At 39.0% G+C, this 23,696-nt stretch overlaps 1 protein-coding gene across 3 annotated transcripts in view; it reads left to right on the forward strand.

The window, feature by feature from the left end:
* The window catches only part of TTC27 (tetratricopeptide repeat domain 27), a 188,365-nt gene that overhangs the window by 143,840 nt on the left and 20,829 nt on the right, over positions 1–23,696 (forward strand). For 2 of the 3 annotated variants that reach the window (XM_086700346.1, XM_025927411.2), the window contains exons 14-16: positions 3,173–3,271; positions 7,541–7,593; positions 13,706–13,871. In XM_086700346.1, the coding sequence (XP_086556472.1) occupies positions 3,173–3,271; positions 7,541–7,593; positions 13,706–13,871 (318 nt within the window). The remainder of the gene's footprint in view (positions 1–3,172; positions 3,272–7,540; positions 7,594–13,705; positions 13,872–23,696) is intronic. The other variant, XM_086700347.1, reaches the window with a different exon arrangement.

Genomic DNA, 23,696 nt, shown 5'->3' on the forward strand with positions numbered 1-23,696 from the left:
TAAGGTTTTTTGGAGGCTTTTGATTTTTTTCTCTTACGATGTTCTTTTTTCTTTTAAATACGTTTCTTTTTTTTTTTTTTAATGTTTATTTATTTTGACAGAGAGAGAGTGTGTGTGTGTCTGAGCAGGGGAGGGACAGAGAGAGAGAAGAAGAAAGAGAATCCCAAGAAGGCTCCATGCTCAGCGCAGAGCCCATGGTGGGGCTTGATTTCATGAACCATGAGATCATGTCCTGAGCCACAGTCAAGAGTCGGATGCTTAACCTAGGTGTCCCATGATGTTCTGTTCTTAAGAGCCTGACTGGCATCTTGATGCACTATTGGCATTAATCGTTTAAGTAATCGTTAAAAATGAAAAAAGTAAAAGAGGCACCAAATATTCTCCTTCGTCCTCCAAATCCTGAGGACCTCAATGGAGAAACATCTGAATGTATTATTTATGGTTTAGTGTGTCAGCTACAAGCAATTAGAAGATCCTTGAGTTTGTTTTTTAAAAAGCCATTTCATGATTTCAAAGAATAGGGTGTGTGCAAAAACCATCTCCCATGTAATTATATCTTATCAACAGATGGAAATCTACTAGCAGTTAATGGTCCTAGAATTTTCCTTCACATGCAAATTATTAAAACAACACAAATGACCAAGAGTAAAAAAAAAAAAAAAAAGAGAGAGAACCATAATACTATATATTAAATGAAGTCATCAGCCTGATTTTCATTAAATTTATTTTGGTTTTAAGACACTAGTTACAAAACATTGACTTCTTTCAAAACCTTAAAGGTAAATAATAATCTCATTACCAGCTTGTTTTAGAGCTATGAGTAATTGCTAATTTTAGATTTGTAACCTTTGTCTTGCCAGGTGGATTGAAAAATAAAGTTCTTTATTTACATCTTGAATTTACACTTGCTTTTTTTTTTTTTTAAATAATGACTCTTGTGAAATAATTTTGTGGGAAGTTTATATGCAGAAAGCAAGCACGGCACATGGGTTTTGAGAACTTTGAGGGTAATTTTCATTGTTCTTCCTTTAGTCCCAGAATGAGGTATCCCTTCTTCCAAGTAAACTTGTAACCATAATTCATTGGATATAAGATACCATCAGTTGTAAGAGGCACATTTATTTTAAGTGCCACCTTGTATAGAAAATAAAATGCCTCCAATAAACTCTGACAAAGCTGTTGGATCTATTTCAGAACTGTTAAATGGTGAAAAACAGGTGTACCTTATACCTGATGAAATATAAGACAGATTTTGTAACTTACACATTGGTTAGAAGTTAGAGAGCTTGTTTTATATATTGTTTGTAAGTTAGCATCAGACTTTAGGCGAGCTCAGAATGTATTATATTTAGTGAGTATGGTTTGGTCTCCAGATTCTGTAAATAACTGATGAAAGGAAAGTGTAATGAGGTCTCTTTTCAAGTGCTGTTAGCCCCTTGATTCAGTAAAGTGAACTAACTTTGCTTCAACCTGGTATCTCTACCTTCTCCCCCCTCCCACCAAACACACACCCACCCTCTTTTCAGTCCTTACCTATTCCTCTAACAAAATCTGTTCTCCATAAAGGCTCCTGATAGCAGTTATTTATAGCCTCTTGTGAATTCAAGGCAAAGTGTTAAATTGCCCAAGGATGTTTGCTTTTTAAGCCTTATCTCTAATTATGGGCTAAAAATCTTTATCTGCTTAAAAACCGTTCAGGCCCCGACTAGCCATATGGAACAAGTTTTGTGAAAATGGCTGGGGGGAGGAGGGATGTGGGGGCGCCTCCTGCGCTGTCTCTTTGGAAGGCTACAGGCAGATAACAGAGCACCTGATTTCCTTTCCCACCCTGAAGGGTGCCACCAGACCTGTCTGCCTGCTCCCTGCCTTTGTCCTGGGAGTCCGTGAACCGAATAGGCTACATTCTGCTGCTGCCCTTACTGACCGTATCCAGAAGAAAAGCAAACTTGCCTTGAAACAGCTGCATTTCTGACCAATTTCATTGAAATTTTTATCAGTTTTATCTTCCTTTTGATAGAGGCTATTGAATTTTAAGGAAGCCCTGTGATACGAAGAATTCTTTTGTAATTTCAATAGCTACTTCCTAATTCACCTGTTTTTTTTTTTTTTTTCTTTTGAAATCTCTGTGCTCATACATCTTACTGACTTAAGTCAGGCTTTCCATTTTGAATGACTATTTGGTAATCCAGATTCTCAGCCTGCTTTTTCTACATTATTTTCAGGCATGCCCAAGCAGATACATGGTAGAGCAGTTACTTTTGTTTAAACTGCAGAATTGTTTGTGGTCTAACTTGAAGATGAAAGCAAGAGTTTTTTGGGTTTTTTTTTTTCCCCTCTCAAGTTTGTTGTATATTTATCAGTTGTGAATTTTCTGATATTTTGTATACTTAAAAAATTTTTTTTTATGTTTCTATTTTATTTTTGAGAGAGAGAATGCTAGCGGAGGAGGAGCAGAGAGAGAAGGAGACACAGAATCTGAAGCAGGCTCCAGGCTCTGAGCTATTAGTGCAGAGCCTGATGCAGGGCTCTAACTCAACGGGCTATGAGCCCCAACTTATGACCTGAGCCAAAGTCGGACGCTTAACCAACTGAACCACCCAGGGGCCCCAATACTTTGTAAACTTTTGACATAGTTGATACTCACTAAAAATGTTAGATTAATCCCAAATTGGTACTATCAGGGTTTATAGACAGAGCTCTTGATTGCATTTATGGCGTTTGGTTAACACAAAGAATGGTGTTTCTCAGCAAAAGACATGCAGTGATATTGCACATGCTTTTGGTGTTGTGTTAGCTTTGAAAACTCTATGAAGAGTGGCGCCTGGGTGGCGCAGTTGGTTAAGCGTCCGACTTCAGCCAGGGCATGATCTCGTGGTCCGTGAGTTTGAGCCCCGCGTCGGGCTCTGTGCTGACCACTCAGAGCCTGGAGCCTGTTTCCGATTCTGTGTCTTCCTCTCTCTCTGCCCCTCACCCGTTCATGCTCTGTCTCTCTCTGTCCCAAAAATAAATAAAAACGTTGAAAAACAAAATTAAAAAAAAAAAAAGAAAACTCTATGAAGAAATTCACCTCTGTTACTAAATTTCATACATTGAAACTAATGTAAAATGTCAGGTAAATATCCTATAGATGTCTGTATGTGCTTGCATGACTTTGGCTTTTTTGTCTTTGCAGCTCGGGGTGTGGTTTTCTCTTGGCTGTGCCTGTTTGGCCTTGGAAGACTATGCAGGTTCGGCGAAGGCATTTCAGCGCTGTGTGACTCTAGAACCCGATGTGAGTTTGTTGGGTCTCCTCCTCTTCTCACAGCTCTGGGATATTCTCTGAGTTACTTGAATTGTACTATAGCTCAGTAATTTCCTGTGGGTACACAGTTTCAGTTATACAGAATGAATAGATTCTAGAGATCTGCTGTTCAACATTGTGCCAGTGGTTAACAGTACTGTGTTGTGTACTTACAATTTTGGAGAGAGGGTAGATCTCATGTTAAGGGTTCTTATCACAATAAAAAAAAAAAAGATAAAAGATGGAAAAAAATTCAAAATTTTATTATTTTATGTTAAAATAAAAAGAAAACCAATTGGAGGAAAATATACCTTTGACAGAAAGTCACACATTAAGGTAAATTATTTATAAATCTGGAAATAAGTTTTTTCTTATAATAACTAACTTATTCATGGAAAATAAGTTTGATACAACAGTTTTTTAGTTAAAATTATACTTAAGTACATAGCAAAACGTCGCATCTATTCTATCATTCAGTAACATGTGCTGCCTATGTTCATTGCATTATTAGAAAGTCCTTTTAGTTTACAGTCCTTTAATAGTTAATAGTTTCACTGAGTTGATAAATAATTCACATGTCATGTAGGTCCTCCATTCAAAGGTAAAATTCAGTGATTTCTTGGTATATTCAGCATTGTGTGACTGTCACCACGATCAATTTTAGAACATTCTTATTATCATAAAAAGAACCCCCCTGTACTCATTAGTAGTCATTCCTCATTTCTTCCAAACACCTTCCACTCATTACCCTCCACGCCATGCCCCAGGCAACCACTAATGTGGCTTTGCCTGTTCCGGACACTTCCTATACATGGAATCCTATGCTATGCGGTCTCTTGTGGCCTCTTTCACTTTGATCAGTGTTTTCCCAGTTCACCCACGTTGTTGCACACATCAGTACTTCTTTCCGTTTTACGGCCAACTAATAGTCCGTTATATGGGCATATCATGTTACTTACTCTTCCATTGTTGGACATTTGAATTGTTTACATTTTTTGGCTATTTTAATAGTCATTTACAGTTTTTGTGAAAATAGATTTATAGATTCATTTTGTGTAAATAAATAGATTTTTGTGTAAATAAATAGAATCACAGATATATGATTCTATTTCTCTTAGGTAATGTGCCTACTAGTAGAGTTACTGGGTATGTTAGCTTTGTGTTCAAAATTTTGAGAAACTGTCAGACTGTTTTCTAAATCACCATTTTACATCCCCACCAGCAATGTATGGGGGTTCCCGTTTCTCCACACTTTGGTAGCTCTTGTTATTATCTGTCTTGTTGATTCTAGTCATCCTTGGAGGTGGGATCTTGTTGTGGCTTCATTTTCCATTTCCCTGATGGCTAGTGATGTTGAGCATCTTTCCATATGCTTATTGGCCATTTGTGTCCATTCATCTTTGGAAAAATATGCAGGGGCGCCTGGGTGGCGCAGTCGGTTAAGCGTCCGACTTCAGCCAGGTCATGATCTCGCGGTCTGTGAGTTCGAGCCCCGCGTCAGGCTCTGGGCTGATGGCTCAGAGCCTGGAGCCTGTTTCTGATTCTGTGTCTCCCCCTCTCTCTGCCCCTCCCCCGTTCATGCTCTGTCTCTCTCTGTCCCAAAAATAAATAAAAAACGTTGAAAAAAAAATTAAAAAAAAAAAATATTTGTTTGTTGACATCCTTTGCCCAGTTTTAAATTGGGTTAGTTGTCTTTTTATTGTTGAGTTGTAGGTGTTCTTTATACATCCTAGATACAAGACCCATATCAGATATATGATTTGCAAATATTTTCTCCCATTCTGTACCTGTTTTTCACTTTCTCGATGGTGTCTTTTGAGATACAACAGTTTTTAGTTTAGATGAGCCCCAACTTATCTGTTTTTTTCTCTTATTGCTCATGTGTTTGGGGTCATATGTAAGAATCCATTGCCAGATTTAAGGTCATGAAGATTTACCCCTATCTTTTCTTCTAAGAGTTTTATTCTTTTAGCTCTGACATTTATGTCCAATCTGCTGTTAAATCTGTTTATTAAACTCATCACACCTTATGTGGTTGGTGGATGTTGACTAAACTTATTACAGTGATAATTTTATAGTATATAAATGTATCAAATCATCATATTACACACCTAAAAATGAGACAGTGTTATATAGCACTTATTTCTCAATTTAAGAAGGCTATGCATCATTTCAGATAATGTGTTTTCTTTAGTCCTTTTTACAGTTTTCATGTTTCTGAGACTCCCAAGTTGTTCCCTTACTGTGTTCATGTCTTCTTCAAATCTTCATATTAAGAACAACTATTTTGAAGTCTTTGGTTATTCCTACATCTCTTTCATTTCTGTTTCTACTAATTTTTCCTTCAGCTGTGGATGAATTTTCTTGCTCGTTCGCACGTCTGTCAAGAGTTTTAATTGTATCCTACACACCATGGATGCTGTGTTGTTGAGTTCCTGGGTTTTGTTGTTTTCCCTCAAGGAAGGTAGAACTTTATTTTGGCATTTGTCTAATTTACTTGTGGATCATCTTTATTTTAAGCTTTGTTAGGGTGGGTGTTGCATTGTCCTTATTCTGGGGTTGTAATCACGCTTCTCTGAGGTGTAAGCTTTTGGTGGCTGACCTTAATCCCATGTGTGATCAATAACAGTTCTCCACTCTGGTTGGTTGGAACTTGAACAGCTCCTAGCATTGTGTGGCCTCCAGAATGTCTGTTCAGCTCACAGCTCTCTGGCAGTTGTTCTCTGCTTGGCCTCAAGAAGTTTTGCCCTGAACACGTATATCTTAACATTCAGCCAAGGACCCACAGAGATACTTATTGAGATTTCTGAAGCTTATTCTCTGCACGGATCTCATTTCCCTGTTTTTGTTTTTTGTTTTTTGTTTTGTTTTTTGTTTTTTTTTGCCCTGCAAATTCTAGCCAACATTTGAGCCCTGAACTCTAATCTTTTTTTTTCTCGAGTGAGAGAGAGCGAATGTACATGTGTGCATGATCAGGGAAGCAGAGAGAGAGAGAGAGAAAGAGAGAGAGAGAGACTCAAGCAGGTTCCTTGCTTAGTGTGGAGCCCAACATGGGGCTCCATCTCACAACCTTGAGATCATGACCTGAGCTGAAATCAAGATGCTTAACCAGCTGAGTTGGTTGCTTAACCAACTGAGCCACCCAGGAGCCTTTGATCTCTTTTTCTTAATCTCAGTAAGACTTGCTTCGTTTGATTTTTTTCCTCCCTGTGCTGCAGTCCTGAAAGTGCCTCTAGATGGAGGTGTAGGTTGATTGTTGAGACATCTCAGTTTACCTTCTCTTAAGGGTGACAGTTCCTTGCTGCTTGTTGTCCAACTTCTCAGAAACAGTTGTTTCCTAAATTTTGTCCAGTTTGTAGCTTTTTATGGTAACAAGGCTAGTCTGGTACTAACTGTGCTATGTCTGCAAGCAGAGGTCCATTGCCACTTGATTTTTAAATCATACATTTGGAACCTGAAAACTATACGCTGTATATTTTGTAAAAAGCTCAACAAAGAGGAACAAGCATAATTCATATCGTTCTTGTTAGAATCAACATTCGTGCGATGGCTTTAATTTTTTTTGTCATTGCACAGAGGAATAGGGAAAGAAATATGTTTGATTGATGAAATATGTAGGAATAACACTGGAGAACACATACTCCTTTATTCTCCTATCTGATGAAGGATGATGGTAAAATAAATAGCAAAGCCTTTCAATATACGAAAAGCAGGGGCGCCTGGGTGGCTCAGTCCGTTGAGCATCCAACTTTGGCTTAGGTCATGATCTCATGGTTCGTGAGTTCAAGCCCCACATCGGGGCTGCAAGCTACCAGCACGGAGCCCACTTCGGACCCTCTATCCCCCCCTCTGTCTCTACCTCCCCCACTCATGCTCTCTCTCTAAAAAATCAGTAAATATTTTAAAAGGTATGAAAAACAATATTCTGCATAGCCTTGGATTTGTAATAAATCTAAATATTATGTAAATTATGTTGCAAATTGTCCAGTTATTTTGGAAATCTAAATTTGTAAATAAAATCTTAGCTAAGTTCCAAATTAGTGCTGAAAGAGTTGTGTCGATTTGCTGACCATTTTTGTTTGAAATTATACAAGTGAAGTTTAATTCATTGAATTTTCTCCTACAACTTGAACATTCCTTATTGACAAGTCTGATTGTAAAGAGCACCTCTTGGACTCGGAAAATATGTTCTACTTTGGGTGGTAGTAGTTATTTTGCCGAAATGAGAGTGGTGTATAACTGGATTCCCAATCGTTTCAGAATGCTGAAGCTTGGAACAATTTGTCAACTTCCTATATCCGATTGAAACAAAAGTAAGTACATGAGACAAATATGAAGAACTCAGTTTCCAAAATGAGTGAGTTTAAAAAAAATTTTTTTAACAAATGAGATTTTCTTTCACTGAACATTGAACGTTGTGCCTTCCTTCTTTTCCTCTTGCCCATCCATGTCTTTGAATTAGAATGACTTAATATAGCCATTTGAATTCTAAACGTAGCTTATTTCGTGCAAACACTTACCATGTAATAAAAAAAGAAATATTATTTGGAATCTTTATTTGATACTGAAGTTTTACATCCTAAATTTCATTGTATGATAAAAGTAAGCATGCCTTTAGTCGGTCAACTTCATTGATAGATTCGTATCAATTGCTTGATGTGTACTAGATATTACTGAGAAATAGAAGTATGAACCAATGTCTTCAGGAATTATAGATTGAAAAAATAAAATATCACTGTATTATTTTAAAAATTGATTAGCATTAGAACTAGTATGTGGTAGGGGCACCTGGGTGGCTTAGTTAAGCGTCTGACTTCTGCTCAGGTCATGATCTCGCATTTGTGAGTTTGAGCCCTGAGTCGGGCTGTGTCCTGACAGCTCAGACCCTGGATCCTGCTTCGGAATCTGTGTCTCCCTCTTTCTCTGCTCCTCCCCCTTCCTTGCTCACGCTCTTTGTCTCTCTCAAAAATAAATAAACATTAAAAAATTTTTTAAAGAAGTAGTATATTGTAAATATCAAATGGGAAATACAAAGAGAGCTATAATAGGGGCACCTGGGTGGCTCAGTTGGTTAAACGTCCGACTTCGGCTCAGATCACGATCTTGTGGTTTGTGAGTTCAAGCCCCACGTCAGGCTCTGTGCTGTCATCTTGAAGCTTGGAGCCTGCTTCAGATTCTGTGTCTCCCTCTCTCTTTGCCCCTCCCCCACTCATGCGCGCTCTCTCTCTCAGTAATAAATAAACATTAAAAAAAATTAAAAAAAAACCAAAGAGCTATAATAATAGTGACATTCGTGGAACACTCATTCTTTTTTAAGTTTATTTTTATTTATTTTGGTAGAGATATAGAGAGAAAGTGGGGGAGTGGCAGAGAGAGAGGGAGACAGAATACCAAGCAGGCTGCACCGATGTGGGGCTCAAACTCATGAACTGTGAGATCCTGATCCGAGCTGAAGTCTAGAATCCATCTCTTAGCTGACAGCCCCCCAAGCGCCCCTAGAACACTCATTCTATGCCAGGCACTCTCTGTAGGTCTCAGAAGAGAAAATGATTATGGTCCTGGTTCAGGAACACTTCTGAGAGAATGTTGGACTCAAGCTAAAATTTGAAGAATGGGTAGATGGACAGAGGAAAGCCTCTCAGGCAAGAGAAATGTGATCATATGCAGAACAAGTAAACTATACCAACTATAGATTATAGTGAGGTCTCTAGGGAGAGGGAAGGTTGGCGTCAAATGGCAGTGTGTTCCGATGATTTGACTAACAAGTTGAGACTATCCTGTTGGCAGTAGGAAGCCAGAGATTTCGGGGGGGCGGGGGGAGGGAAGTTCATGAAGAAAGAAGCTTTTGGGGAAGATTTATCTGGTGGCAGTGTGAGACAGACTAGAGAGGAAACTGGGGGCTGGGAACCCAATCAGGAGACAGCTGTTGTAACAGTCCAGGCAGGAGATAACTAGCCTGGAAAAAGAAGGGGCCGATGCCAGTTTATAAAGGGGACAACCAAATGGCCTTATTGACTGGCCACAGAAAGCCAAGGAAAGGGAAGAGACAGGGTTGCTGTTGCCAGAGTTTACTAGTTAGTGAAGGAAAGGATGGATCTATTTCCATTTTCATTTGGCCTTATTTTCAAGCTTAATTTAATTTTTCTTTGTGGATTCACAAGACACTTCTGAAGATATCATTAAATCCACATTACATAGAGATCATGAAATGCTTCTGCTGCCCTTGGATGACAAACTACATAAATAAAGTACTGTTTTTTCTACCGCTGTCTTCGGAAAATAATACTATGTTCTTGATTGCCACTGATTGTGTTAAAATTCCCTGGGGACCCTTTTGGTTTAAAGCAAGGGCAGGGGAAATCCCTGTCATAGTTGTAGAGTGATCTCAGTAGTTTTTTCTGGTAACCCTGATAATTTTGTATGTAGTGAGGCTCTTGTATGTACCTTCTCTTCAGCCCACTAGCCCTGAGCATTCCTCTTTTTCTTGTAGGGGTTCCTCACATTGTTTGACTTCTTTTGGACACTTTCTTGTCTTCCTGCACCTCCGTAAATAGGTTTTTGTGTAAAAGTGGGGTTGTAAGGTCAGAGGTGAATCACTGCTTTATTGTTGCCTTTTTGCTCTTTCCTTTCTTTGCTGCTGTTCCAGACGTAGCTCATTTTTGACTCATGAGATTGTTACTTCAGGGGTAAATTATGACCGCTCCTCTCAAAAGAATTCTATCCATGCCTAAAAGGAACCCTTCAAACCATGTCATCTGCCCCTTTCCTCTCTTGGGGTTCTTCACTAATGTGCTCTTTTTGCTGTTTCATCTGGTTACCTAGACATCATGTCCTTTGGGAAAATCTTCCATCTTTCTGTATAACTTGAAAAAAAATTTTTTTTATGTTTATTCATTTTTTTTTCTTTGAGACAGAGCGTGAGTGGGGGAGGGAGAGAGGGAGGGAGGGAGGGAGAGAGAGGGAGAAAGAAAGACATAGAATCCAAAGCAGGATCCAGGCTATGAGCTGCCAGCACAGAGCCCGACGTGGGGCTCGAACTCACAGACCATGAGATCATGACCTGAGCTGAAGTCAGACGCTTAACTGACTGAGCCACCCAGGTGCCCCTGTATAACTTTTACAGTGCAATGTCACAACCACTCTGGGCTTAATAAGTGAATCCTGAACTGAAGACCTTTGTGAAGAAGCCATACTTACTAGAAAAGAATTCATAGCAAAAACGTTGAGACCTGGAAATTGAGGTTAGAGGACCAGAAGACATGCAGGAGAAGGGATAATCCTCCTGCCTAGGTTGCTACCTGTTGAGTTCTTTTCCGGCAAGATGACCTCACCCAGCCCCACACGGATGGGAGAACCCCAGGCGTGGTCCGCCACTGTTGAAGGCAGTTGCTGCCACATGGGAGGTGGGCTCTGGGAGTAGAACAGAGAAAGGAAAAAAGACACATACACACATACACACATCCTCCCCAAACAGTTTAAGGCTGAATTTGAAGAAGTGTTACAGCAAGGGTACCTTCATTTTTAACTATGAAGGTTAGTGGTCCAAGAGATAAGCCAGTCAGTCTGTTCCATAACACCTCTAGGTAAATTGTTATGACATGGCCATACTTCTTTTCAAATGCTTCAGGGAGTGATTCTCAGGGCAGTGGCCTGGGATGACCAGAAGAACCTCCATTATCCCTTCCAGAATTTGCCTTGAAGTCATCAAGGAGGAGATGTCTTGTTGAAACACTGTGGGGCTCAGCAAGGAAAGGGAGGTGGACCTTGTAGTCTTAAATGAACAAACTCAAAATGGCTTTGGAAAAGGAGATTGGTAGCATACATTTGAAGGAGGTTACTGTAACTGTCCAGTAAAACATTTATGATCCATAAAGGAACCAGAGTGTTATCCAGCCAGGAGAGTAAAGCCTAAGAATCTTTTTGTTGGATGAGATGTTTAACATTTCGAATAGGTGAAATGAAGTTCTGTTGATTTCCTTGTCAGTATCAAGTTTTTAATAGTCTTTTTCTCTTTTCTGAAGTGGCTTATATAAGACAAGGATTACTTTATGGTTTGCTATACCGTTTCTGTAAAACTGCCTAGCCTTTTTTTTTTAACTTTAATTGATTTATTTGGCTATTTCTTTAGCTCATCTTTATTTGTTCATAGCATTCTCTTTATGATTTTTTTTCAAAAAATTATTAATCTTATTTGTGCCATTTTCTTTTATTCTAAATGGAATTTAGTTAGACATTTGTCTGTTTTACTTTATTTTTTTCAAAGAGCCATCTTTTGGTTTTGTTAATCATTTCTACTTTTGGTTTTTGGGTTTTTTTTTTGTTTTGTTTTTTTTTAAAGATTTTATTTTTTAGTAATCTCTACACCCAATGTGGGGCTCAAACTCACAACATCGAAATCGAGACTCACATGCTCCACCAACTGAGCCAGCTAGGTGCCCTCTGGTTTTTCTTTGTATTTACTTTCTTATCATTTTCTTCTTTCTTAAGTTTATTTGGTATTTTCTACCATATTAAGTTGAATGTTTTCACTAATTATGTCATTTTTTGTAATAAATGCATTTAAGATCATAAATTTCGTGCTACATACTGCTTCAGCTATATCCTGCAGATGGTGATAAATAGTAATTTTCATTAAGTTCAAAGTATTTTGTACTTTCTTGATGAATTTTAAAAAAATTATTTTTGAGAGAGAGAGAGGCAGAGAGAGAGACAGCACGTGTGAGGGAGGGGCAGAGAGAGAGAGGGAGACCTAGAATCCAAAGCAGGCTGCAGGCTCCAGGCTCCGAGTTGTCAGCACAAAGCCACATGCGGGACTTGAACTCACAAACTGTGAGATCATGACCTGAGCCAAAGTCGGATGCTTAACTGACTGAGCCACCCAGGAGCTCCTTGGTGATTTATTTTTGACAGAAGTGACCCCAATAGATCATGACTTGACCCAAAGTCAGACACTTAACCGACTGAGGCACCCAGCACCCGTAAATATTTTGTACTTTCTGATACGAGTTTCTTTTTCCCCTTGCCGTGGTTTCCTTTTTTATTAGACGTGCATCGTTAAGTTTCCAGGCATATATTTTTTAAGCTATTTAGTATTGATTTCTTATTTAATTTCAGAAAATATAGTCTGTATACTTTCAGTTTCACTTTTTTTACACAAACAACTAGTAATTTTTGTTCTCAATAATAGTTAAATGTAATGACAGATTTCATCACCTTCTTTTCTCACCATTGATCATTTATTGTATCCCTTTCTTTCTGGCTGAATTCCCTTTTATTTTTGTAAGAGAAGGTCCTTTACTGGTTCTTATAAGATAGGGGCAGAAGGTGTAAACTTTCTTAGTCTTTGTACATCTGAAAGTGTTCGATTTTGCACTTATTTTTGAGTGGTAAGTTTAGCTGGTTGTAAAATTTGGGGCATGACAATTATTTTCATGCAGTGCTTTATTCTGTTGTCTTCTACATCTTTTGTTGCTAATGAAATATCTGCTATTCTCTCATTGTCATGCTTTTTTAGGTTTTAGGATTATCCTTTTAAATTTTTACTTAATTTTTTAGTTTTTATTTTATTTATTTTTTTATTTTAGAGAGAGAGAGAGAGCATGCAAGCAGGGGAGAGGGACAGAGGGAGAGAGAGAGAATCTTAAGCAGGCTCCACGCTCAGTGTGGAGCCTAATGTGAGGGTCCATCTCATGACCCTGGGATCATGACCCGAGCTGAAATCAAGAGTCCAATGCTCAATTGACTGAGCTACCCAGGCGCCCCTGGAGTTATCTTTATGTTTTGAAATTTTGTACAGTATACCTAGGTGTTGGTTTATCTTTATTTATAATGTTCGGTACAAAAGTATACTTTTGATCATAGAATTTAGGTCTTTGTTCAGTTCTGGAAAATTCTCAACTATTATCTTTTCGAATATTGTGTCCTGACATTTTCTGCATCTATCGTTTACTCTGCCATGTCTATCAAATGTATATTTGAACCTTACATCTCATTCTCTCTTCTCTTTATTACTCTTTTATTTTTTAATCTGAATTCCATGTAGATTTCTCACTGTTGTCTTCCAGTTAGTTCATCAGTTCTCTCTTTGTGTACATTCTAGTTTTTTGTCAGCTATTGAGGGTTTTTTAAATTTGTTTTAATGTCTCTTTCAATTCCAAATTTCCAGTTGCTTTTTATTTACATCTCCCTTTCCTTGTTGCATTTCTACCTGTTTTGTTTTGCAATTTCTTGCTCCTTTTAAATTAAAGAAAATTTGTAGGCCAATTTGAGGTGGTTTGAGGTTGTTTGGGTCTCAAATTCTGTCTACTAACATGAATGACTAAGGACTGACAGAAAGTCCACATTAACATTTTATACATTAAGTTACATAGTTTATTTAGGTATGATTATTCATTATTATTCTCTTTAAAATCTGGTCTTTAATAGAGTAAAAGCTTTTAGGACTTTACAAGAAGCCCTCAAGTGCAACTATGAACATTGGCAAATCTGGGAAAACTACATTCTCACTAGCACTGATGTTGGGGAATTTTCAGAAGCCATTAAAGCTTATCACCGGCTCTTGGACTTACGAGACAAATACAAAGATGTTCAGGTAAGACATTCATATTTTGACTTTTCAACTTGTGATTGATGTTAATGCTTGATTATATGATTGTGATATTGACTAAATATGTATTTGGTTTTGGTTCTGGTTTCTGGCACAGAGCTCCAAAAACCTTTGGAATTTCCTAAGTGATGACAGCCATAAAGGTGTCTTTTGTTGAGCTAATGAGGTGACTTTTGGAAAGCACCTTAAGGATGGGGTTGGTTGCCAGGGAGTCAGTCATGTGATTAGAGGGTTGGGACTTTTAGTCCCATAACCTCCATTCCCCCTTTCTCCATGACCTCCTAGGAGGGAAGAGGGTTTGGAGATTGAACTCAATCACCAATGGCCAGTGATTTAATCAATTTGTCTTTGTGATTAAGTTCCTGTAAAAACCCAGAAGTATATGGTTTGAAGAGCTTCTGGCTTGGTGAACACATGGAGGTGCAGGGAGAATGGTACACCCTGAGAGAGCATGGAAGCACCATGCCTTTTCCCACATATTTTGCCCTACGCACCTCTTCCATCTGGCTGTTTCTGAGTTGCATCTTTTCAAAATAAACCAGTAATCTAGTAAGTAAAATGTTTCTTGGAGTTCTTTGAACTGCTCTAACAAACTAACCCAACCCAAGGAGGGCATTGTTGAAACCACTTATAAAGCACAGGTGATGACCGAGACTTGGAACTGGCATTGGAGGTGGGGAGCAGGAGGGGTCGGCGCTTGTATAGGACTCAGACCTCAATCTGTGGAATCTGCTGTTCTCTCCAGGTAGATCGTGTCAGAATTGAGTTTGTAGTGTGGGGAACTCCCCGGCCTACACGTATGTGTGCACATGTGCTTGCATGTGCGCACGTACGCATACACGTCAGGATTGGTGACCAGAATCATCTGAATGATATAAACTGTTTCCTTGGCTATACATAGGAAAATTGTGTTGAACACATGTAACGTATAAAACGAGTGTTTTTTTCTCTAGCTGAATATTCTTCATTACGTATTCTGGCATTCCAGTGTCAAATATGTTTGTTCAGTCACAGACTGAATGTTACCGTGACTCAGTTAAGGAAATCTGTCATGTGGTTTATGTATATACAGTGGGCTTGCAGAATGAAATAGAATGATGTTTGTGTGATTTACTGCTTTGGTTATCTCAGTGTAATAGCTGGAGCAAGTCCCATTCTCATGTGTTCCCTCATTGGACAAGCATTTACTGCCCACTTGCAGATGTTTTGAACAATATAGAAATGAAGCCTAACATTTTCTTTGCAGTGTTTAGTGAAATTGTCCTCTTGGTGAGATGCAGTCAGAATGGTTGACTCTAACACTGTACAAAAAACACTAGATCCTTTCAGAAAATATGGGAAACTTGAAGCCACTGTGTTTGTCACCCAGCAAGATGACATATACAAGATCTTGTGGTTTAATTGTAGGTCAAGACTGTATAAAGACAGGGCTGTGCAGGAGCCTGTGGGTTACAAAGTCAGGGGGCTTGAAAATACAATACTTTGCATGAATCGGTACATGCTATTTAAAATGTTGAAGCTGGAATTATGAAAAAACCAGAAGTAACTTCTAATGTGTGATAATACCTCTCTATTTTTATGACCTATTATCTGTACTCCAGCTGTTCTGAAATTTACCTTATACGGGCCCTGTCTTATAGCCCCAGCCCTTGATGTATGTATGGTCTCGCAGGCTCAGCCAAGTTCCTTTAAGGCTCAGGTTCTAGGCCGTTCACTTGAAAGGTCTTTTGGCTTTGAGTAGAAACATACCTACTTCCAGGATGTATGTCAACCCCTTTGAAATAGTTTTCTTCTTCTTACACTTTTTTTTGTCCTTGCTAAATATTGTACACTGACCTTCCATTATAGAAAGAAGGGACTTGAATTTTATGGATCAACTGAAATGTGAATGGAGGCATGGCAGAATGTTCCATCCTGGAGAGGAATGGAGCCCTAGCAAATCTGTTTGCATGGTTCCCTGGCAGCCTAATATGTGTCCTGTTGACAGAGCTGACGTTCTCTGTTGAGGCAGCTCTTTTTCTTCTACACTTAGCCTGTTGATAAAGGGCACCGATGAGGCTGTGAACAGATCTCGATATGTCACCAAACCACTGGGATGGGGCAGAGATTCCAAAGTACTTATCTCTGGTTTACTTCAACTGTAATTTTTTCAAAGATCTTTCTTCACTAGAAAGCATTGTGTAAGCTGTTCCTAAAATCTCAGGGAGAAGGTAAATAATTTACATTGGTATTTCATTCCAATTTATACTTGAAATAAATTCTGTGTGTTTTTTTCTTTCACATTAAAAACTGTGCATCAGACATTCAAATCCAACACTCCTCATTTAGACACCACCGCTGGCTCAATTCCAGCATTCTTTAGAATTACAAACTGTCAGAGCAGGAAGGGCCTGTAGAGCAGTCCCGTGGGCTCGGCGGGATAAACCACCATGGGTTGGAAAGGAGCGTGAAGCCCCGCTCCTGCCTGGACTAGAAGGGTTGCTTCTCCGGTTGTCAACCTGCTCTCCTGTCCTGCTGCTGTTGCTGCTGGAGATGTCACGTCTCCCTGAATTGTCTTAGAATTGGCTCCTTGGCCAGTCCGATGCCATTAATCTTCCATCACGTGCCTCCAACTTCTAACTGATCTGCTTTTCTTTTGGATGCAAGTGGGATTTCCCTTCCAAATCCATATTTTAACTCATGGCAATCCTTCATATCTGCTAAGGATTGTAGTAATTGACTTACCAGACTGGCTTTTTGGATTTTCCCGAGAAAATCCTGATCACTCGTCTATGCTCGGCACCCTTGGAGTTGGTTTTATGTAACGAGCCCAACTGGCTAGGTCTAGGCCGGTCTCCTTCTGTGAGAGATGGACTTGGGTGGGTTATAGTACCTAAGCATCGAAGTGAGGGGTACTTTTCTCTTTTATCTCTCACTTATTTTCCTGTGCTTCCCAAGGCACATAAAGCAGGTCAAAGTGGGACATGGTAGAGGAATAATAACTAACCTTTATTGGGGGCTTATTGTCAGACACCCTTCGAAGCACTTGACATGGATTAACTCAGTTCTCAGCACAGCCTTATGGGGTAGTTTTGTGTGTTGGACTCTGCAACATACGTATGTGTCTTCCCCCTTGTTTTAAGGGAACTAATGATAATCAAACAAAATAACTGTTCAAAAATTGTTCTCAAAAGCTGTTACTTCCACCTCATAAAGAGTTATCGAGTCACCAGGATATTGCTGATTTTCGTTGACTTAGGTGTATCAGTATGCCAGATTGTCTAGCTCTCCCGTCCCTGGCAGGCCTGTATTCCGAAAGAAAGGCAAGACAAAAATGAAACAGTTGCTTTACTGAAGATGACGATGTAGAGAAAAGTAGGTTCAGCCTTGATCATTCCAGTCTCCTGCAATTAAATTAGCCGGAAACTTGCTGGAGAATCTTACTTAAGTTTTTCTTCTGTCCCTACGGTTCCTCTACGACTCCTAGCCTAGGAATGTCCTTCTCTCTTCTCTCTTGGGAGGGAAAAAATTCTTGCACATGTCTAGAGTAATACTGCTGTATTTGAGTATGGGTAACAGTGTGGGGAGAGAGGTGACATTTAGAATAATATACTGGTAGTCACAGTAGCAAATACCAAGGAGAAAACTGGCAAAAATAATCTGAGTTTAGTTAGTCGATTCTGAAGATAAAACTTTCATTTGTTGATTTGGCTTGTTGTATACTGAATCCAGTTCATTGGAATTGTAAGAATACATGCTCATAAATCTTTGGGAACCTCCTGTAAGAAAGAATAAAGAGACTCACATAATAGTTTTTTATTCTGGGGAATTCTGGGCAATTCTCAGTCAATACCATTCATTTTGAAGTAAAAATGTATTCTTCTTAAGTTTTTACTGAAGAATTAAAGAAGAAACAAAGCTTAATGTATAACAAAGGATTACTTTTTTTCCCCTTCAAGTTAACTAGCCTCAATTCTGAATGCGTAGAGATACATTTTGAGCATTTTTCAGAAAAGGAAAAAAAAAGTCTTAAAAAAAAAAAAACCTGAAACTTTTCCTGACACAAATTGAGATGCTTTAAAAAAAATTTTTTTTTTAATTTTTATTTATTTTGGAGAGACAGATCAAGATAGAGTGTGAGCAGGGGAGGGGCAGAGAGAGAGGGAAACACAGAATCTGCAGCAGGTTCCAGGCTCTGAGCTGTCAGCACAGAGCCTGATGCAGGGCTCGAACTCACGAACCATGAGATCATGACCTGAGCCAAAGTCAGCCACTTAACTGATGGAGCCACCCAGGCACCCGTGAGATGCTTTGATTGAAGTTTTATCTTAGATTTTTCAAACATACTTTGGTGATCGTGGAGCTTTTCACTCCTTCCAGCAAATCTAATTATTAGGAATTTGTACCCACGGAAAAATCATGTTCTGATTTTCATTTAAAATATTTCATTTAAAATATTCTAATCCTGAATTTAAGTGAAAATCTTTTGGCTTTCTGGAGAAAATTATTAGCATTTAGTTTAAATTTATGGCCAGCTAAACAACAAGGCAAGGATACGGAGAAAAAGGACCCCTCGTGCACTGTTGGTGGGAATGCAAACTGGTACAGCCACTGTGGAAAACAGTATGGAGGTTCTTCAAAAAAGTTTAAAAAAAGAGGGGCTCCTGGGTGGCTCAGTCGGTTAAGCGTCTGACTTCAGCTCAGGGCATGATCTCGCGGTTCGTGGGTTTGAGCCCCACGCTGGGCTGTGTGCTGACAGCTCAGAGCTTGGAGCCTGCGTCAGATTCTGTGTCTCCCCCTTTCTTTGACCCTCCCCTGCTCGCACTCTGTCTCTCTCTCTCAAAAATAAATAAACATTAAAAAAAAAGTTTAAAAAAGAACTAGCCTACGATCCAGTTATCACACTACCAGGTATTTACCCTAAGAATACGAAAATGCTGATTTGAATGGATACATGCAGCAATGTTTATTGCAACGTTATTTACAACAGCTAAATTATGGAAGCAACCCAAGTGTCCATCAATAGATGAATGGGTAAAGAAGATGTGGTGTATATATATAGAATGGAGTACTACTCAGCCATAAAAAGAATGAAATCTTGCCATTTGCAGCAACATGGATGGAGCTAGAATGTATTATGCTAAGTGAAACAAGCCAGTCACAGAAAGACAAATACCGTATGATCTCACTCATTGTTCACAAAACAACTGAACAAAGGAAAAAAAGAGAGACAAATAAAAAAACACTCTTACCTATAGAGAATGAACCAATGGTTAGGAGAGGTGAGGTGGGTGGGAGGATGGGTGAAATAGAGGAAGGGGATTAAGAGCACACTTATCCCTGATGAGCACTGTAACATATGAGGCTGTTGAATCATTGTATTGTACACCTGAAACTGTGTAACACTGTATGTTAATCACACTGGAATTAAAGTAAGTTTTAAATAATTTGAGGCCAGCTGATATTTTATCTCTTTTCCTCTAATTCTTCCTTCGTTCCTCAAATTCAGAATATGAAACACAACTCCTAATGTACAGTAGTATTTCATCTGTATATGAATATTTCAATGAGTTTGAAATTAGTTCCTATAAAAGTTCAGTGTTTTTAGAAACAATTAATGGCAGCTTTGGGCTTCCTGAGACTTCCCTCCTGTAGCCCCACTGCCACACACAGGAGCACCAAGAACCGTGCATATTGTGAGAAATATTGCTCGTAAACAAAGCCCTTTGAGTTTTTATTCTTATTTTTTTTAATGTTTATTTAATTTAGAGAGAGAGAGCATGTGCTTGTGCACACTTGGGCGGGGGAGGGGCAGAGAGATTGAGGGAGAGAGAGACTCCCAAGCAGGCTCTACTCTCTCAGCGCAAAGTCTGATGCAGGGTTTGATTCCCGTGACCATGAGATCATGACGTGAGCCGAAATCAAGAGTCAGACGCTTAACAAACTGAGCGACCCAGCCACCCCTAAAGAAAGCACTTTGAATAACATTTTTGAAGATGTCAGATCTTAAAGCTGTTAACTTAATTTTTACATTTGGATTTGGAGACATATTCTTGAGAACGTAACATCTAGATATAAGGAGCAACTTGCTCAGGTCAGATTATCATCTGTAGCACTTTATAATGGAGAAATAGCCACAGTGAGATAATGTGTCAGGACCTGTTAATAGCTTTCCTTAGAAGTGCCTTGGAGTGCTGCTGGCAATGTTCATTGTCTGGCAGGTGTGGGTAGAATCACTCTGTAGTGATGTAATCATCATGGAAGGAAAGTTTTGATGGCTAGTGATGGGCTCAGTCATATATAGCTTCATAGAATATTTCTGACTGTCATCATGCTTTATTATAACCAGTCAGCGTGGACCAAGACAATTGATAGATTGTCTGGAATATTTTTATCTTGGCAAAAAAAATTTTACTTATTTTGACTCTGCAAGTTTGGTAACAGGTGTCTTTCAAAAAAACTCTGATATTCTTATGTTTGACACTACTTGACCTTATTCTATTTTAGTTTGCTTTAAAACTTTTTTAATTTATTTTTTTCTATTTCTTTGTAAATGTGACTTGTCATTTAAATTGTTTCTGTTGCATATGTGTGTTCATGTGTAAATTTATACTCCTTTTAATACAGACACAGGGTAAGTTAGCTGCAAATTATTCTGTATTTTTCACTGTTTGTAATAAATGAAGGAGTTGTATCTGTATCTTTTCTCCTTTTTCTCTCTGTGCCCTAATTTTGACTAATGCATAAACTAGTAAAACTTAGGAATGCGTTTCTATCAGAGTACATATTTATATTCATGTATTTTGAATATATATTTTTAGTTACCATAAAGCAAAATTTCATATTCCTGCATAATTAGTCTCTTTTCAGTTTGCCAGGTATTTATTATTGTAAATAATGCCATCAGTACCCTTGTAGATAAAGCCTTGTGTATAGCCATACTGCTTTCCTCAGGGTAAATTCTAATGTTGATTTACTAGTTTTTTCTTTTTTCTTTTTTCTCCTCCTCTTTCTCCTTCTCTTCCTCCTCCTCCTTTTTTGATGACTGGGCCAATCATTTGGGAAAAGAATTTAAGTATTGCAGTATTACACCCCACTTGCTATTTATAAATGGAAGAGGAAAGGATTAACATATATTAAGTGCTTGCTATGTTTCTGGCACTTAACATGGGTTATCTGTTATAGGGCACTCAATATCTGAGGTGGATACTAAATATTTCCCATTTTACAGTGGATGAATAGGAAACACAGGGAAGTTACATAAGTTGACCAGTCATGTAGCTAGTAGGATCCAAAGACCGGAATCACATTTAGGTATGCCTGTTTTTCTCCTTTGTGTCATATCTTGAAGTCCATGGGATGTCTTATGTTAAAAATCACATTTCCACATTATATTAGTGAGTATGTGAACTATACAGAACAAACTTTTTTTCAATTGGGGTATAATTTACATATATTAAAATTTACAGATCTTGGGTGTTAGTTGATGCATTTGGATCATTTATATGTTCTTACATAACCACCGCCCAAAACAGGTGTGGAACATTTTCGTCACCACAGATGTCCTTTTATGTCCCTTTCTAGTCAATTGTACCACTACCCTTTCCCCCCAAGCCAGGCAACTGCTTTCTGATTTCTGCAGCATGGTTCAATTTTGCTTTTTCTTAAATGTCAGATACAGAGAATCATGTACTGTGTGTTCTTGTATACTGATGTTCTTTGTGTGGATTTCCGTGTGGTGTTTTCTTTGGGAAGGGGGGAGGTGATGTTGATGTGCAGTGGGGCAGCTGGCCAGCCAAACAAATCCTGCAGCGAGTGGTGGCTAGGTATTACCTGAGAGAAAAGAGGGGAGGGAATGGATATATTTTGTACAAATTATATCTGTAAAGTAGGTTTTATCTCCCCTTGCTTGCTGAGGTATCTGAGGCTCTGTAAGGTAAGCTAATAAGGCTGGTGTTTCATAACTAACAAGTGGTAGGAAAGCCAAGACTTGAAGCTTAAAGTCTGGCCTATTTAACCTCAAGCCTGTGCATGCCTTTTCCACACTCTTAAGACTTTTTTTTTTTTTTTTTTCCTGAAGAAGGGGGGAAAAAAAAACCACACCACCAAATATTAAACTGCCTACCTCACTGTGATAACTGAGGCTTGGGGAAGCCAAGGGTCAGGGTTATCAGGCCAGGAAACAGAGCAAGTTCTTTAAAGAGCTCCCAAGTGGAGCAGGGAGGTAGCCAAGCTGGGAGGTGGAAAATGGCTTCATTCCTGGCCTGGAGCCCTCCTGGACTGAAGGCAATCCCATTCCTTCCTGCTTTGAAGACCTCCAGCACTCAAAAGCCCAACACCTTGTACTCTCAGCCAAGGTTTTGGTGAGACCTGGCCAAGGACTCCAAGGCTAGTGTTGGAGAAAGGGATAATTAGGCTTTTCTCTTTGTGGGGATTCTTCAGCTTGTACACTGGAATCGCTGTTCTTCCATGTGAGGAAGCGGGAACTTTCTTCAGGGACTGGAGATGGCTCCCCAATTCATTCTCTGCTTGCTGCATCCCCTAGGCATGTTCCGGGATGGAGGTGAGAAAGAGGCCTAGGAGAGAGAATGAGATGGAAGTTCCATATCACCTAAATGGATAAGAGATGTGGGCGAGGGCTTAAGAGGTCATTGCGGGGCATCTGTGGTGTGGCATTGGTTTGGGTAGGATGTGAGGAGCTACAGGGCTGTTTATATTGATGAAAATGAAATCCCTCTAAGCATCCAGGCTTAAACAATATACATAGATTATTTTATGATACACCAAATGAATTCCAAATGGACTAACTGTACGCACAGTATTTTTTCATCTCATAAGAAAATCAGGAATAGAAGTGGATACTTCCCAAATTTTCTGAACTTTAAAGCAATAAAAGAAAACTTGAATTTTTATGACTACATTTTAAAAGTATGTGACAGAATATTTGTGACAAATAGGAAAGATAAAAAGCTAATAATACCCTTATTATATGAAGAGTTAACATCTGCCACAGGAATGAAATGTGACAGAACAGAGAATTCAGAAACAGACTCAAGTAAGTATGAGAATTTAGTCCATGATAAAGATGACATTTTTAAAATCTGTGGGATAAAAATAGAATTTTCAATATGTATTGGAACGGTTGGCCAAGCGTTTGGGACCCAAACCAAAGCTCTGCTTCACTGCTTAAACCAAAATAAATTCAAATGGATAAAATATTTAGATTGAAATGCCTCGAGAAACAGGATTACGTTGTAGATGACAGCATAGATTCTGGGCCTGCAGCCTGCCTCCGCCAATCACCGGCCATGTGACCTTGGGGGAGTTAATCACTTTCTGTTCCACTGTCATGAGAGGGGGATTGTTGTGAGGATTAAGTAAGTTAATATACGTAAAGGGTTTGGGACGGTGCTTGGCGCACGCAGGTGTTATTAAGTGTAGCTGCCGTCATCATCAGCATCATCATCAAAGAAGTTAAAACCATAAAGGCACTAAAAGAAGTTATGGTAAATATTTTATAGGCATAGGGTTGGAGACACTATTTTTGATCATGACACAAACACCATTCTCCAGTGAGGAAAAGTTCGAGAGATTTGGTACTTGAAGCTTCTACACCTGGGGAAAGAACGCCATCTGAGTGGGGTGCTAGAGGTCACTGTCCCTAGAAGGGGCAGCCATTCGTGTAGTGCCTCCTGAACTGAAACTGGAAGATGACTAGTAGAAACTGGGTGGGTGTGCTGGGGAGACACTGTCTCAATGATCTCAGAGTCATCTGGGTCTTTCTACTTAAGACTGATGGATTTGTAGCCTGCGGCCACTGTAACAAACCAC

Source organism: Puma concolor, chromosome A3 (genome assembly GCF_028749965.1).
Source record: "Puma concolor isolate L17-30 chromosome A3, mPumCon1.1.hap2, whole genome shotgun sequence".
Lineage (NCBI taxonomy): Eukaryota > Metazoa > Chordata > Mammalia > Carnivora > Felidae > Puma > Puma concolor.